Consider the following 15900-nt stretch of genomic DNA (forward strand, 5'->3'; position numbering starts at 1 on the left):
TTAAAAATGTGACCAACACACACACACACACACACACACACACACACACACACACACACACAATATTACTCAGCCATAAAGAAAAACAAAATTTTGCCATTTGCAGAAACATGGATGGACTTGAAGGGCATTATTGTTAAGTGAAATAAGTCAGAGAAAGACAAATACTGTATGATATCACTTATATGTGGAATCTAAAACATACAGCAAACTAGTGAATATAACAAAGAAGCAAACTCTCAGATATAGAGAACAAACTAGTGGTTACCAGCAGGGAAAGGGAAAGGGGGAGGGCAATATAGGGGTAGGGAATTAAGAGGTACAAAACACTGTGTATAAAATAAACTACAAGGATATATTATACAACACAGGGAGTATAGCCAATATTTTATAATAAGTATAAATGGAGTATAACCTCTAAAAATTGTGAATTGGTATACTGTACACCTGTAGCTTACATAATATTGTACAGCAACTATACTTCAACTAAAAAATGCAAAAATAAACAAATAAAACAAAAATATCTGACCACCAGTCTGGCCACTACCACAGTGATAACTGTTTCTGGCAAAATACATCAGTAGATGCTAAAACCAGCAGGCGAAAGTTTGATGAGAAACGGGATATCTACATAGTCTCAAAGTATCTCCCCATAAGACACTTATTAATTACAAAAAGGAAAAATAGTAACTCTCTTGGAGAAATCTGATAGACCAACTTTTAACCAAGTGATCAAAATTAACACCACCTATAATGGGGAAAAACAGACGGCACCGCTTAGGAGAAGCATTGAAAAAGACATCAATGCTGCATCAATTATGCAGTTTTGTAGCTCAAAATAAACAACCTGAATCTACTTGAAGAAACATCATTAAAAAAAAAAAGTTCAAGGTCCTACAAAATAAATGGCTTGTATTCTTAAAAAGTCAACACAAGAGACAGATCAAAAAACTGTGCTGGGGCTTCCCTGGTGGCGCAGTGGTTGAGAGTCCGCCTGCCGATACAGGGGACCAGGGTTCGTGCCCCGGTCCGGGAAGATCCCACAGGCCGCGGAGCTGCTGCGCTCGTGAGCCATGGCCGCTGAGCCTGCGCGTCAGGAGCCTATGCTCCGCAGCGGGAGAGGCCACAACAGTGAGAGGCCCACCTACCGCAAAAAAAAACGAAACAAAACTGTTCTACGACTTCCCTGGTGGCGCAGTGGTTAAGAATCCGCCTGCCAATGCAGGGGACACGGGTTCAAGCCCTGGTCCGGGAAGATCCCATGTGCCGCGGAGCAACTAAGCCCGTGCACCACAACTACTGAGCCTGTGCTCTAGAGCCTGTGAGCCACAACTACTGAAGCCCGTGTGCTACAACTACTGAAGCCCGCGCGCCTAGAGCCTGTGCTCTGCAACAAGAGAAGCCACCACGATGTGAAGCCCACACACTGCAACGAAGAGTAGCCCCCGCTCGCCGCAACTAGAGAAAGCCCGTGTGCAGCAACAAAGACCCAAAGCAGCAATAATAAAATATAAAATGTATAAATAAATCTTAAAAAAAAGAAAACTGTTCTAGACTGAGGGAGACTAAAGATACATGACAACTAAGTATAACACAGGTCTTGGGGCCATTCCAGACACCCCCCAGCCCCAGCAAAATTTTTTAATGTTTTTTTTTTTTTTTTACTTCAAAAGACATTTGAGGGCTTCCCTGGTGGCACAGTGGTTAAGAAACCACCTGCCAATGCAGGCGACACAGGTTCAAGCCTTTTTCCGGGGAGATCCCACATGCCGTAGAGCAACTAAGCCCGTGCACCCCAACTACTAAGCCTGCGCTCTAGAGCCGATGAACCACAACTACTGAGCCCACATGACACAACTACTGAAGCCCATGCGCCTAGAGCCCGTGCTCCGCAACGAGAAGCCACCACAATGAGAAGCCCATGCACGGCAGCAAAGAGAGACCCCCGCTCCCCACGACTAGAGAAAGGCCATGCAGCAACGAAGACCTGATGCAGCCAAAGGTAAATAAATAAATTTATTTTTAAAAATGTGTTTAAAAAAATTTTTTTGGTCACTAAACATCTTAATCAAGTTGTAATAATACTGTAAATTATTTTGATGACATTTCTGATTTCTTTCTATATCTCAAAGATTCATCCTATGATATTTAGTTTTAGCCTTGGAAAAATCCTGGTTTTAAAACACAGTCCATTCAGCCAAAATGTAATTCAGTGACCTTCAAACACTACCACTATCCCCATTTTGCCTAAGAGGGCCCTAGGGCACAGGGGTACACAGCCAGACCATGGCTGGGCTAGGGTCCAAGGCCTGACTGTGGCCAAATCCTAGTCCCAGACCCCTTAGCCACAAATATCGCTGGTCAGTGGAGTATGCTTTTCTACCCCTCAAGCCTCGGGCTTCTCTCCACCATTCCTCTCTCCTCTCTTTTGGTGCAAGCTCAAAGGAGCAGCTTACTAAGGTGTTCTCCCCATCTTTGGACTTTCTCACCATCCCCTCCTCTTCCTGCATTAACTTTCCTTAGGAGGCCCGGGAACATGCCCATGAGGATGATCTCTTTCCCACTCCAAAGCTTCAGACCAATGTCTCTCTCCCCGACAATCATTTTATTAACAGAAACGCTTATGTTGTAAAGTAGAAGTACGAAGTGTTTTCATCTCACGAATCTCTAAGACTCCCACTATACCTCTCCTCTATGTATCCCGTCTGGAAATGTTTAAATAGATGATATGATTAATAAGCAATGACTGTATCTAATTTACACACAAACTAATATTCACACATGTACAACAAGCAAGTGGGGCTGGTCAGGAGTGGAAGTAGGCAGTAGACCAAGTCAACAGATGCATATACCAATATTGCATATTGTGGTATCTAAGATCCAAGTTTAGTACCTCAAGATGTCAGAGGAAAACACAAGGGGAACTGAAGGGGAAAAACATAGATTACATGGAGCTGCACAGCACAGAAAAGCAAAGGAAGATTAAGATCGCAACAAATACCATCTCTGAAACTATGAAGACACCAACCATTAAGGCTCTGAGTCTACCCCAGGCAGAAGCAGTGACTACAAGTTCCTCCTGTTAAAGGGCTGGGAAGGCCACTGAAAAGAATGAATGCAGAGATGTTACTCATTAGTCACTTTTTGTTCACACACCATTTCTTTGTTATCTTGCTCCAAATGGCATTTTCACATTAATTTGGCCGTCCACTTTCAGTAGAGGGGAAATTGCAGCATTGTGATTGGAACGATGGCTTTACGACCTTCTGGAGAGGTGTCTCTGGAACCCTCGCTTACTCTCTCAGGCTCAGCTTCCTCGTGGATAAAACAGAGGTGGTACTATCAGATGTGGTAACAGTTGTAAATGGTGTGATACAGCACCCTGGACCACTGCAGATGCCTACAAGGCTGTTTTTTTTAAATATTGATGTTTAAATATTCATGCTGTCGACATTCAACAAATGTCTATGAATCATTTATCATGGGTCAGGTGTTCTAGTTTAATAAAGAAATACTTTGAGATGCATTTTCTCCATAGCATGGCTTTCTGCCAGGGTTGCTGTCGATCTCCCTGAGTAGTGGAGAGGGTAAAGCTCCAGGGGGTGCAGCTGAGCTCTAGTCCTGTTTCCATCACTCATAATTGATCTTGGGCAAGCCTACGATCTCCCTGAGCTTGTGTTTCTCACCACTGGCGTGAGCTGGATGGTCCCTTCCAGCTCGGAGGGCTGCAGGGTACCCATGTGGAGTCCCCTGCACAAGAAACTCAGGGAGAAACCCCCAATGCACTCCTAGAAGGTATGTCTTATAAATCCAGCTGACTCTAGTGACTCTGGTATATAATCTTTGGAATTTACGGAAACAGTATAGTCCTAAAAATATCAGAAATCAGTACTGCCAACAAATCTGGACTTGTAAATTGATCAGCTTTTCTTTTCTTTTTTTTTTCTTGTTGGTCATTTATTTTAAATACAGTAGTGTGTACATGTCAATCATAAACTTAACTTTTCATACTGCTCATTCCTACTTCTTTTGCTTTTCTTCCTTATCATCAGATCCATCTATTTCTTAATCACAGTTACTATCTCATATTTACATCTTTGTTTTTCCACACAACACACTTTCTATAGATATTCCTACAAATAACAGCCCCATCCACGTTATGAAGTATACAAGACATTTATCTCGCCAAGATTAATGCCTTGTAATACACAGATCTCCAATAGGGCTTAGATAGGACCCCCAGCGCCTCCCCAACTTCTATTAACCAGACTTGGAAGCCCCTTATTACTCTTTCCACCATGCTACTGTTTTCAGAAAGAGACCACCTGGAAGATAAATTTGGTAAGTGAATAAAAAGGTATCAAATTACCTGATTCCTAATTTCAAACCATCTTACACACACACACACACACACACACACACACAGAAAAGGGGTGGTGGTGGGGACTAACACATTCTCTGCAATTCTCTGTAAAAATCTAGTATTTATTTCTTTAACAGTCAATTTACTCAGAGTTACAGGTGATTGGGACTTATTTTTAACTTATAAAGAACTTTAACAAAAGCAACCAATTTATAAAATGTTTTATAAAACGCACAATAAGGAAATAATATTTGCATACTTGGTCACCAGAGCTTGGTTTGTCAACCAAACTACGTTGTAATCCAAATTGCAGGGGTAGGGAGCAAGCCTGCCCCTCCCACCTCCTTCCACCCCAAAGACACACTTGTGTATTCTTCCAACCTCACTGATCTCAACAGGAAAAAACAGTCCCCCAGTTCAGAAAAGTTCATGTCTCTGTTAACAGACAACCACTTTTTCTCTGAAGGAAGGTAACGTGGCGGTAAAATTCCTGGGGCCGCCACCTAAAGGTTATTTGATGCCTGTAGAGCACAGATAGCACTGGACGAAGAACTTCAACCAAAGCCGCTCACTCACTTACACAACTGTTTATTTGGGAAGGTACCTTCCCAGGTCCGATTTGTAAAGTTGGAACAAATCTACCTGCCCTCCACCCTGACTGGTAACTCACGTCAGGATTTCTGAACTGGGAGACAAAGGTCAGCTGCCCTTCTCCCAAGAGGGGGAGGAGCTAGTGACATCAGGCATGCGTGGAAAGCCACAAGGATGAAATGGGAAGACCCAGCCTTGGCACTCACAACCAAGTTAAAATCTCTGTGCTGTCGATGACTAGTTGCGTGACCCCGAACAAGATACTTGACCTCTACCAGTCGGTCTGCCCAGCAGCAAAATGGGAATAGCAAGTATCTACTTCCTTAGGTCAGAAGCAATGACAAATGTTAAGGTTTTAGCAAGCATTGCCAAGTGCTTTCCCAATGCAGTGGGCTGTCAACACCCTTCAGGAACAGCAACTAAGAGCACCCAGTTCACCGTACATTTGCCAGCACTGAACAGTCTCAGTAAGACAAAACCTTTGTTAATTTGGTGGCCAAAAAATAGTGCTTATCTTTATGAACATTTCTGACTACCTGGGAGGCTGAACATAGTTTCACATAAGTAGTAGGCGTTCGTAGTTTCTTTTGTGAATTTTTTGTTTACACTTATTTTCCACAATTGGGGTGAACACTTGCAGTCTTGTTCCTCCTCTTGAATGGAACAGATTTCTAAACTGCTGTAACAGTTTGAAAGTGTATGTGTGACTTCATTGCCTGTCCTGAGAGCTCCAGGTGACTGGAGTTATCGTCCCTTACTACTTCCACAAAATCTCATGAAAAGGGTCATGTTCAGGAAAACATCCTTATGATTTAATTTTCAAACTTTGAAATGTATTTGTAAACTAAAAGGTCATTTTCCCATGAAAATCTGTAGGCTGTACACATAATGAAAAGGAAAGACTTAGGATTCTGAACCTAAAACCTTTAGAACCTTAAAGCTACCTGGCGATCGAGGGATAACTCAGCATCTCAGAAAGGAGCTGCCCAGTGCCCCAGAGTTGTTCCCTGGGCGGCACACACAGTATAGAGGAAAAGGCAAGCCCCCTTCACTCCCCCCATGTCCCTTCATTCCCAAATGCCAAGGTTTTGGAAACTGCAATTATTTCACTGCTCCCTAAATCCAATCCAGTTTGGGAGAGAACAGTAACACATGGGACTTATAAAAACCTCCTCTAAAAATACATTATTAGATTAGCCAATATGGGGCAATTCTCTACATGCTTTTTTTTCCCAGTCCTTTCCCATCCCCAATAACTTAACACATGCCAACATCTGTCCCTGACTGAAAATGAGCTGTGTTTTGATCCTCACCTCTATCCCCCTTCAAAGTCAGCCAGCTCTAGACAATAAAAAGAGGAAAAATTTCCCAAGTGTGTCATATCTTTCAATCAATGCACAAACATCTCATTATTCACATGTAGCTAAAAGGTTCCCAACAAGTTTGGCTTTGTAACTGGGTACAGAGGAAGGGCCTGTGGTCTCCCTACTGCCAACAAAACCCCAGCCAACTTGCTCTTGGTTTTCACTGATAATCCCAAAGTCATCTAGACAACCAATGCACTCCCCCTCGATTTCTGCAACTCCACCTCTGCGTTTTTTTTCTACATCCCCTTCTTCAACGCTTGGGCTCACCCGCAGAGTCGAGAGAACAATACCTACTGTTGGTGGGTGGAGCCACGGAGCATCTCCATCTATGAGGGAAGAACACTGCCTTCGTCCGGAAGCTCTCAATCTCATCTCTTCCTCCTCTTCCTCCCCATTTACCCTCCACCCTACCCTACCGCTAGTACAAACAAGCTCCCACTCCAGCATCCTACATGGACTGTCTCCGGAGCCTGCAGCCCTTCCCATCCCTCTCTTTGCCACAGCCCATCTTCTTAAATGGGTTGCCCAGAGTCTGGTTTTCCAGCACCTTCCAGGTTACGGGAGATAGAAAGTGAAATGTGTAAGGCAGGAGGCTGCTCGCATGTGTGGGAGTCTGGTGTGGGTTCTGGCTGAGGAGTGAGGGACGGGCCACACGGCAGGACCAGTCCTGGTTACAGCACCTCGACACCCGACGAAGAAGCCTGAGGCTAGCATCTCTGCCTACCTACCGTTCTCATCATCACTTGCCTGGAATACTGCTCTCTGCAGGCACCAATTACTTCCTGATTAGTGAATTCCCAAAGCTCCTTTTGAGTCCTCAGTCCTCTTCTCCCCTCTCTCTGTGGCATCTGACACTAAGGAGCACCCGCCCCCTTCCCTCCCCTCCAGCTTCCGTGCAGTCGCAGTCCCTAAGCTCTCCTCCCACCTCGGCAGAGACCCCTTCCCATCCTCCCTCAGTGACTTCTCTGCTCTGAGCACCCCTTCCTTTCTTCTCCTGCTCCCTTGCATCATCCTGTTGCTGAAGCTTCAACTATTCCCTCAATATCCCCTCAAACCCAGTGCCTCTCCAACGAGACAGAGCAGTTCCTCTAAGTGAGACCCTCTGACAGACCGCGTGGGCTGTTATTGCTACAACAGTTCATAAGCATCTGTCCCGCACTGGGGAGGCAAAGATGGAGGGCCAGGGCCCCACTTGCCAGAAGTCACACCCCGTCTCCCAGGCTCAGACACCAGGAGTTGACTGCGACATCAGCCCCTTTCTCCCTCCCTCCCTCCCTTCCATCCAATCCACCACCTCTTCCCATGCAAACTCAAGCAACCCTGCCAGTCTCCCTCATGCTACCCTTCCTTTCCATTCAGATACTCTTAAGCCCCTTTCACCTCGCCCCTGGCCTCCTGCGAGTCTCCCAAGCATTCTAGCTCCTCCCAGGTCCTCTCCCCACAATCACTATTATCCTTTTAAGCACAAGTACGAGTCACATTATTTCCCAGCAGAACTTTGGATGGTACTCTGCTACTTCTTGAATAAGGCCAGATTCCTTCACTGGCATTCAAGGTCTGGCCCCTTACCCTTCCAGGCAAATGGAAAAACTTGCATTATCCCAAATGGCCCTGAACTTCTACCCCACTCCATGCCTTTGCTCTCCCTGTGCTGGCTTCTACCTTCAGATGTACGTGCAGGACTTCCGCTTTTCACTCGAAATACCTTTGTACTGTTCAAATTTTTTTATAGTTAACAAAAATTACTTTGAATTAAAGAGTGATGAGTTTCAGGGACTAGTCTAAAACAACTTCCTTTACCTGCCCTCCTTGACCATGCCAGCCCAAGACAATTTTTCTTTTTATTCTGAAAATTCTTCTCTGAATTTTATTGACTCTTAACGTGGACTTCCTGTTATAGTGGTTGGTACTAACATCACTTCTTCCTAACTCGATTTTTAGGTCCTTCAGGGCAAAGCTGGGTCTAATTCAGCCTAACTCCCACAGTCCCTTAGTCATTGCCCATGATAGGCCTACAATAAATATCAGAAGAGGAAGTCAAGGCGTTATGACTTTTTTTTTTTTTTTTTGCGGTACGCGGGCCTCCCACTGCTGTGGCCTCTCCCGTTGCGGAGCACAGGCTCTGGACGCGCAGGCTCAGCGGCCATGGCTCATGGGCGCAGCCGCTCCGCGGCACGTGGGATCCTCCCGGACCGGGGCACGAAACTGCGTCCCCTGCATCGGCAGGCGGACTCTCAACCACTGCACCACCAGGGAAGCCCGCGTTATGACTTTTATCTTAAGGATGCCAATCTGAATTTCCCCAGTTTTAGCAAGTAAAAATGGACTCTTAAGTTGAAATATAGGATCTTTACATTATGCATTTTCCAATGAGTTAATCATTTAAATTCCTTTTTATGCCACAATTTTTTTGGGTAACTTTACACATCACTGTAAAGGCTGGAACACTCTGTATTGAAGGTTAGACGTGTGTGTGTGTGTGTGTGTGTGTGTGTGTGTACATGTGCTGGCCTACTTTTTCAAGATTCCCCAGAAGTAAGATCACTAAAGAATGAGACCAACCTAAACCTCTCCAAAATTGTAACAAGAGCAAGCAGGTATTCTCTGTCAGATCCACCCACCCAAAGAAAAAGGACTGACAGGGTTTGAGTCCCTCCACAGAGTTTGTCATCAATTGTCACCCCAGAAATCTAAGTGCCAAAACTTCAGCAACGCAGGCAAGGCCCTCGTAAATGCTCATTCCATGTGAAAAGCCCTCATTAAACCCTGAGTTATATTTAGAGAAAAATAGAACAGAAGTTATATTTAGATGAAATGGCTTAAAAGAACTTTCCCAAAAGCAGCATGTTTATACCGATCTTCCAAAAGAAGAGGTTTTATCAATACTTGGCTTTTACATACAACTCCTAAAAACCAGAAAACGTCTCTATACGTACACAAAGATTTCTGCTTGGACTCCTTTTTGTCAGGAAGGAAACAGGAGCACCCAGGATATCAGCAGGACTGCCCATGGAAAGCAGTGGGATGCGAAGGACTTGTGTGGAGGACAGAGTAATTTCCTACAGAAATCTGAGTTGTGATGGTCTGAGAAATCTATGAATAACTTGGTGCTTGAGCTGCACAAAGGCAGCTCTAAAATGTATACACTGGACCCCAAACTATAGATTTCCTCAGCAACCCTACCTGGAAGTGCTCTTTTCCAAAATGTCATTAGCACTCACACTGTGGTCACGATCAAACGCCTGTCACTTTGCTGCTCACTCGCTGAACCACAAGCTGCATTTTCTTTGTGGTTCTGATTAGTCCAACTATTTTTGACATCTGCTTTCTTCTGTGCTGACTTACATTTTCCTAACCAAATTCTAGTCAACAGCACCAAGGTGGTTTAGTGAACTGGTGAAGCCTTTTCATGAATGAATGTATAATTTCGTGTGACTACTGGAAGGAGTGAAAAGTGATTTGTGGCCGTTATTCCTCTCTTCACAGGCCACAGGGTCCCCAGAGCTCCAGATGAGAATGAATCACGGCTCGGAGGCTTGGCACACACCCTGGGTTAAGGGGACCTCTTCTCTAAAGAGCCTCAGGAAGAGGCCACTTCCCAGCCTCCCAGCCAAACCAGAGTGGAGGGCAAAGGTAATGAACGGGGAGGAGATGGCCAGACTGGAGGACTGGCCGGCCCCCAGTTGTCCCAGAAGGAATTTTGCCAGTGGGTGAGGGTGCTGGAGCCCTGCTGCTATTCCTAGAGTCAATTAATACTATTCCTAGGGTCAATTAATACCCTGAGAATGCTCCAGCCAAACCTCCCGTTTGCCTCTGGCCTGGTATTTCCAGAAAGTGTTAGGGTGTAAGAGAACTAAGGTCACCCAATTTTATACCACTTATAGGCCTTAGAGCAGCAAGGACTAAGGTTGTGAAACTTAGATGCGAAACCAAAAAAGACTTAGGCTGCTAAAAGAGAGACCAGATCATAGAATCCACCACCCCCCTCACCCTTCAGCCACCTTCCTCCCCCTTCTCCCCCCCATATCTCTCTATCAATACATTCCTTTTACCAGGCAGGGACCCCTACAGAGGCCCACTGTCTGCACCTATAGTTTGCCTACAGTATCACATTAATATAATCATTAATCACATTAATATAATCATCCAAAGGAAAAGCATCATCTCAGTCCTACAGTCCAGACAATCAAGTGCTTAAGTGTTTCCTCCCTTGCTTTCCTAACAGTCATTGACGCCCAAGGATAGAGTCAAATTAGCAGGTTCTACTGAGCTGATCTAACGGCAGGAAACTTCAGTAAACTTTGTAACCAGGCAGGTCAAAATACCATGACAGACACATAAGGGGCACAGAAACAATGGGGGCATTGAACTTACTTTTCTGCAAGGGCAATTCATCAGGGAGGCAAGATGGAAACAGGAGAGTGAGGCAGGACATACTAGGTCCCGTATGAAGGATCAACAGGGAGAGGGTGAGTGTTCTTGGAGGCTCAAAAAGGAGGACAGTGACATGGGCTCAGGCAGGGAACAACTGCAGGAATGAGCAGGGACAGTCAAAAGCATGCAGAGGGGAAAGGCTGGCTTCCTCAAGGAGGGCTCCAAAAATCCCATGCAGGCCTGGATGCAGTAATCAGGAATAGCCAGTACCAAAAAGAAGCAGCCTTTGGAAGCTCTCAGTCAAAAGTACATGTAAGATGGTAGAAAGAAGGAAGGGTGGTAGAAGATGGTAAAAGAAAGTAGGGGACTGACACAAACAAAATCTGTCCCATTTGGGCTCCTGAGGGGGAGGGGAAGAGCAGCATATGAAGACTGGCAGTCGTCACCATTCAAAGAGGAAGAATCAAAATGCCCTGGTAAGAAAGGGGAAAGGAATAGCTAGCTTGAGTGAAAGAATTAGTCATATTTGGAACATTTCTGGCGACTTTACCTGCACCAGGACATGGATCGGTGCTGACTCACAGAAATGCCAAACTCCTTTTCCCAGACAACTAAAGGTAAAATGGAGAAAAGGGACTCTGATAGTGTAGTGACCTACCTTTTCACACACACACGTACAGAAACCCTACTAAAACTTTCAGAACTGAGCCACATCTGCGGACACGGAAGAGAATCTGTGAAAACCTGAACGACGTTACTGCAGTTTGTTTTGCTCAACTTTTACTCACACATTTTTCTTTTAACATGAATGAGAAAAAGCAACAGCCAGATGCCCGCATCCAGCTCATATTCAGGACTTACATTCGGGAGTTCCCAGGATGCACCAAGGCAGGGCCAAAGGTGCAGGGTCTTCCCTGCTTGAAAGGAGAGGGCTGTGCGGCTCCACTCTGCTCTCGGTTGGCCAGAGTCCCCAACCTCCACTCCCACACCCCAACCGGCCGGGAGAGCGGCCCCACTGAACCGCGGGCAGATGTCTCCACTCTCCACCGACCACTGTACCATGACGGCAGGGATGGTCCATTCAGCACCAGCGTTTCCCAGGCAGCCCTTTAACTATGATTATTATTTAAGGACAACTTGAGCATAAAGTGAGTTTGTCGGGTCAGCTCTTAAGGCGCCAAACACCTTCCACCCCGAATCAACAACAGCACGAACTGGCGGGCACTGGGAAACCGGGCAGGGAGCAAAGTGAACCACTACGGCGTGCAGGCGCCCAAGCAGCAGCGCGCAAGAGCCTGGCGCATAGTAGGCAGGTGTTCACTCAAGATCTGCCATCGGACCTAGCACCTGGGCAGCGGGCCCTCGGGTGGGGTGGCAACTCAGGGGACAAAAAAGCCTGGCCAGCCCCGGGCTGTGCCCCTCGCGACGCGGGGGGCGGGAGTTAGAGCCAGGGAGGGGGCGAAGGAATCCGCCCTCATTTGCACGTCGTCTGGGGCCCGGTCAATTTGCTTAATCACGGCTCTAAATGCCAGCGCGCAGCACACAATGCGCGCCCATTAACAGGTTTAAAGTGTCGCCGCGCTCGCTTTAAATGAGAAAAGCCGGCAACAAAGGGCGAAAAAGCCAAGTTCCTCAACTTGAAGAATGCCTCGATTCGCCCTCGAAATCATCTCGGCGAGTTTAAAATCCCGAGCTCTACAGAAAAGTTGAGGCCCCCGCGCGAGGGCTGGGGGTGGGGAGGGGTGTGTGTGAATAACCCGCCACGAATACTGGGTTTCTTAGGAACGAACTCACAGCCGCCCAGCGAAACTGGAGTCGTGGGGCAGCGTCGCCAACCCTGCTCCCCCGGCCCCACTGCCCAACTGCCAGGGAAAGCTGACCGATTTCCAGGAAGGAAGCGAGACCCCACACACACACACACACACACCCCCGCCCAACCGGCACAAATCCAAGTTTCCCTTTAGTGCGGGCAAAGAATTCTGGAGACCAAGGAGGACCCCAGAAGTGGACCCCAAAGCCGCTCCCCAGCAAAAGGGGAGCATGTAAAGGCACTTTCCTTTCATGCAGGCACTGCCTAGAGCAGCCTAACCCTCGACCTCCAGAGTAGTTCAACCCCGTAAGCAAGTTCTGCCCAGGATCCTCACGGGACGGCCCCATCCCCCATCCCCCACCCTGTCGCCGAGCCCGGGGGCGCATCTCGCGGGCCCCGGCCGCCCACCCGCCCCGGCGCAGCGGGACGGGCACTCACCGTGCGCGCTCCTCCCGGAGACAGGGGTCCGTTGGGGAGGTACGGGCTGCTCAGGTCCGGTATCATCAGGAACGGGTACCCAGGGTAGGGGGGACCCTTAAAGAACGCGCCGTCCTGGGGCCTTCTCACTGCGGGCAAGACCAAGGAGGGGGTAAGGTCGGGGTCCCCGGGACAGCGCCGCGGCTGGGGACCCGGAGTGGGGACCGGAGACCAGAGCGCCCCCCACGCGCGCCCCAGGACTGCTGAGGCCGACAGGGGCGGAGAGCAGGGGCAGGGGCACGGCCACGGGGGTAAGGGGTACCGAGATCGGCCGGAGATGAAGCCCCGAGCGCCGCGGGGCCGGGAGTGGGGGCTGCCGGGGCCGGCACTTACCTTCGGCAAAATAGTCCCGCGGCTTCTGGAAAGCGTCCCGGGCGGGCTGCGGACGCCTCTCCGCCTACGGAGGAGACACAAAGGCGAAGGCGGGTGAGCGAGCGCGGGGCTGGGGTCCCCCGGGGCGGCCGCGGAAGCCTCCTCACCTCCGAGTCCGAGCTGCTGCTCTGGTTCTCCGACTCGTTAACCAGGGACGACTTGACTTCGTCCAGGTCCCGCTGCGCCGAGGCGCTGTCGCTGCTCGGCTCCTGCTCCTCGCCCCCCTCGTCCTGGAAGGGGATCAGCTCGTCGTTGGCCCCGAGGTCATCCCCTCCGCCGGCCGCCCCGGCGCCCGAGCCGCCGCCGCCGGCGCCTCCCCCGCCGCCGCCTCCGCCGAGCTGGGGCATGGTGGGGCCGCGGGCCGGGGCCGCCGCTCTCGGAGCCCCTCGCCGCCCGCGCCCGGCCCGGCGCCCGCCCCTCCCTCCCTCCCGCTGGCCGGCCCGCTCCGCTCGCCGCCGCGGCGGCCGCAGCAACAAAGTTTGACAGGGCGTGGCCCGGAGGGAAGCTGGGCCGGCGCGGCCGGGCCGGGGCGGGGGCGGCTCGGCTCGGGCCCCACCGGCAGCGCGGAGCCCGGGGCTCCCCAACTCGCTGCCGCCGCCGCCTGCTCCGCCGGGGTGTCCCAGCGCCTGGCCCGCCGGGGAGGGGCGAGCGGGGAAAGGGAGGAGGGACCGGCGCGCGGGCCAGGGGGGCCGGAGGGAGGAGCCCTGCTGCAAGCTGACACCCGCGCGCCTCGCAGAACCCGGAGAGCTCCGGCGCGCACACACTCGCATTCACACTCGCCTGCCGCTCGCTCACACCTTCCGGGGCTGCGCCTCCCCGCAGCTTGCACCGCCCTCGCGCCCAGACTCGCCCAGACCCCCTCCCCGCGCCCTACCCTGCACCCCCGCGGCCCTGTCCCCACCCTCCGGCCGACCGCTCGGGTCCCGCCCCCACCCCTAGGCATCCCCTAACTTTCTTCCCGAGAGCCCCCAGAACTCCGCACCGGCTCCACACCCCTCCCACCGGATCCGCGCGCCGGCGGGCGGCACTGCCCCCTGCGGGAAAGCTTCGGACCCACAGACCGGCCGGGGACACTCTCGGTGCCTGGAGACCTCGCAGCGCTGGGTCCCTCCCTGCCTGGTCGCCCTCGCCGGCTGCGTAGGGCACAGGATTGGGGAAATATATGGCACCCCGGAATATGCCGGGCGGCCTCCCGCTCCTCTTTCCTGTGGGGTTCCAACGCGCCCCCCGCCCCAGTTCAGGTTTTCGACTTTGTTCAGGTGTCCAGAGTCACCCAAGCTGAAATCCCAAAGATCACCTTCGCCCCATAGCTCCGGACTAGGTCCTTAATCGAATAACTCACGGTCTTGGTTTCAGAAAGAATTCGGATTTGGTTCGTTGAGAAGGAAGATTGTCTGCCCAGTGACCTTTGAAGCGTTCACGAAGCTGCCTCGAGAGCCAATGAACGTATGAAAAATGCCCGACCAGCCTCATGCTTAAAGAAATGCCTCCTGTGATAACGTTAAAATATCATCTCTCCACCCAGTTCAGGAAAGTTTGAAAAAGTGGATCTTGTGTCCTCCATAGTGGGGAACTACTGGTGGGAGCGTCCGTTTTAAAACCAGACTGGAAGGCAGAATGGGAGTACTTAAAACTATTTTAAACGCGACTTGCAGAGGAGTTTTACCAGCGATGTGTATACGTATGGTCAAATTCACAGATACAAGAAAGTTCAAAGCAGCAGGGAGGTTGGTGAAAAAAAGAGTTCTGGGACTTTCTTACGGTGAGAGTCTGTGCAACAACTAGCCCAGGAGAATGAGGCCCCTGCACGTAAGGATCCTAAAATGATTTTGGAGAAACACCCTTAAGTGAAAATGTATATGGTACTCACTCTTCTTTTTTGTTCTCTAAAAATGACATACCTGTGTTTACTTTGTCATGGAAAGAAAGCCTGAGAAGACGCACGCCAAATTATTATCAAATATTTCTGGGAAGGGGGATAATTGAGAGGAGAGGGACAGTTTTGTTTTCTACTTTCTACATATTTTATTGTTTACAGCAAGCAGATGTGACTTATCTATATTTTCACACAATTAGTACATGAATATAGTTTCATAAAACTTCAAACAACAGAGATGCATCTTGAGAAAAAACTAAAAGTTTCTCTTCCCCCCACCTCCTTCCCACACCTCCCTCCAGTTAATCACTGTTACTAGTTTGATGTACATCCTCCCAGACATCTTAGGCAGTTGTGTACACCTGTAAACACATATACAAATATTCAGGTTTACTTTCACGAAAATAGAATTATACTGTTCATGTTATTGCGTGATATTTCATTTTTACAAGTTTTTGAAAGTCAGAAGGATTTTTTCATGTGGTCCATAAACATGTGAAAAACCTATCGTATTAGCCTCCCATGGTTTTGCTGTAACACATCACTGCAAACTGTGCCTTAAAACACCAGGAATGTATTCTCTCACTGTTCTCGAGGCCGGAAGTCCGAAATGAGTTTCACTAAATCAAAATCAAGGTGTTGGCAGGGCCATGTTCCCTCTGAGGCTCCA

The 15900-nt window shown here is 49.1% G+C and overlaps 1 protein-coding gene across 1 annotated transcript in view; it reads right to left on the reverse strand.

Annotated features, from left to right (window-relative positions):
* TCF7L1 (transcription factor 7 like 1) overlaps positions 1-14033 on the reverse strand; it is a 160086-nt gene extending 146053 nt beyond the window's left edge. Inside the window, exons 1-3 of the mRNA XM_033838096.2 lie at positions 13462-14033; positions 13316-13379; positions 12944-13071 (exon numbers count right to left, since the gene is read on the reverse strand). Coding sequence (XP_033693987.1) covers positions 12944-13071; positions 13316-13379; positions 13462-13701 — 432 coding nt within the window. The 5' untranslated portion in view covers positions 13702-14033. The remainder of the gene's footprint in view (positions 1-12943; positions 13072-13315; positions 13380-13461) is intronic.
* Positions 14034-15900: the final 1867 nt, after the last annotated feature.

The sequence above is a fragment of the Tursiops truncatus genome, chromosome 14 (assembly GCF_011762595.2).
Source record: "Tursiops truncatus isolate mTurTru1 chromosome 14, mTurTru1.mat.Y, whole genome shotgun sequence".
Classification (NCBI taxonomy): Eukaryota; Metazoa; Chordata; class Mammalia; order Artiodactyla; family Delphinidae; genus Tursiops; species Tursiops truncatus.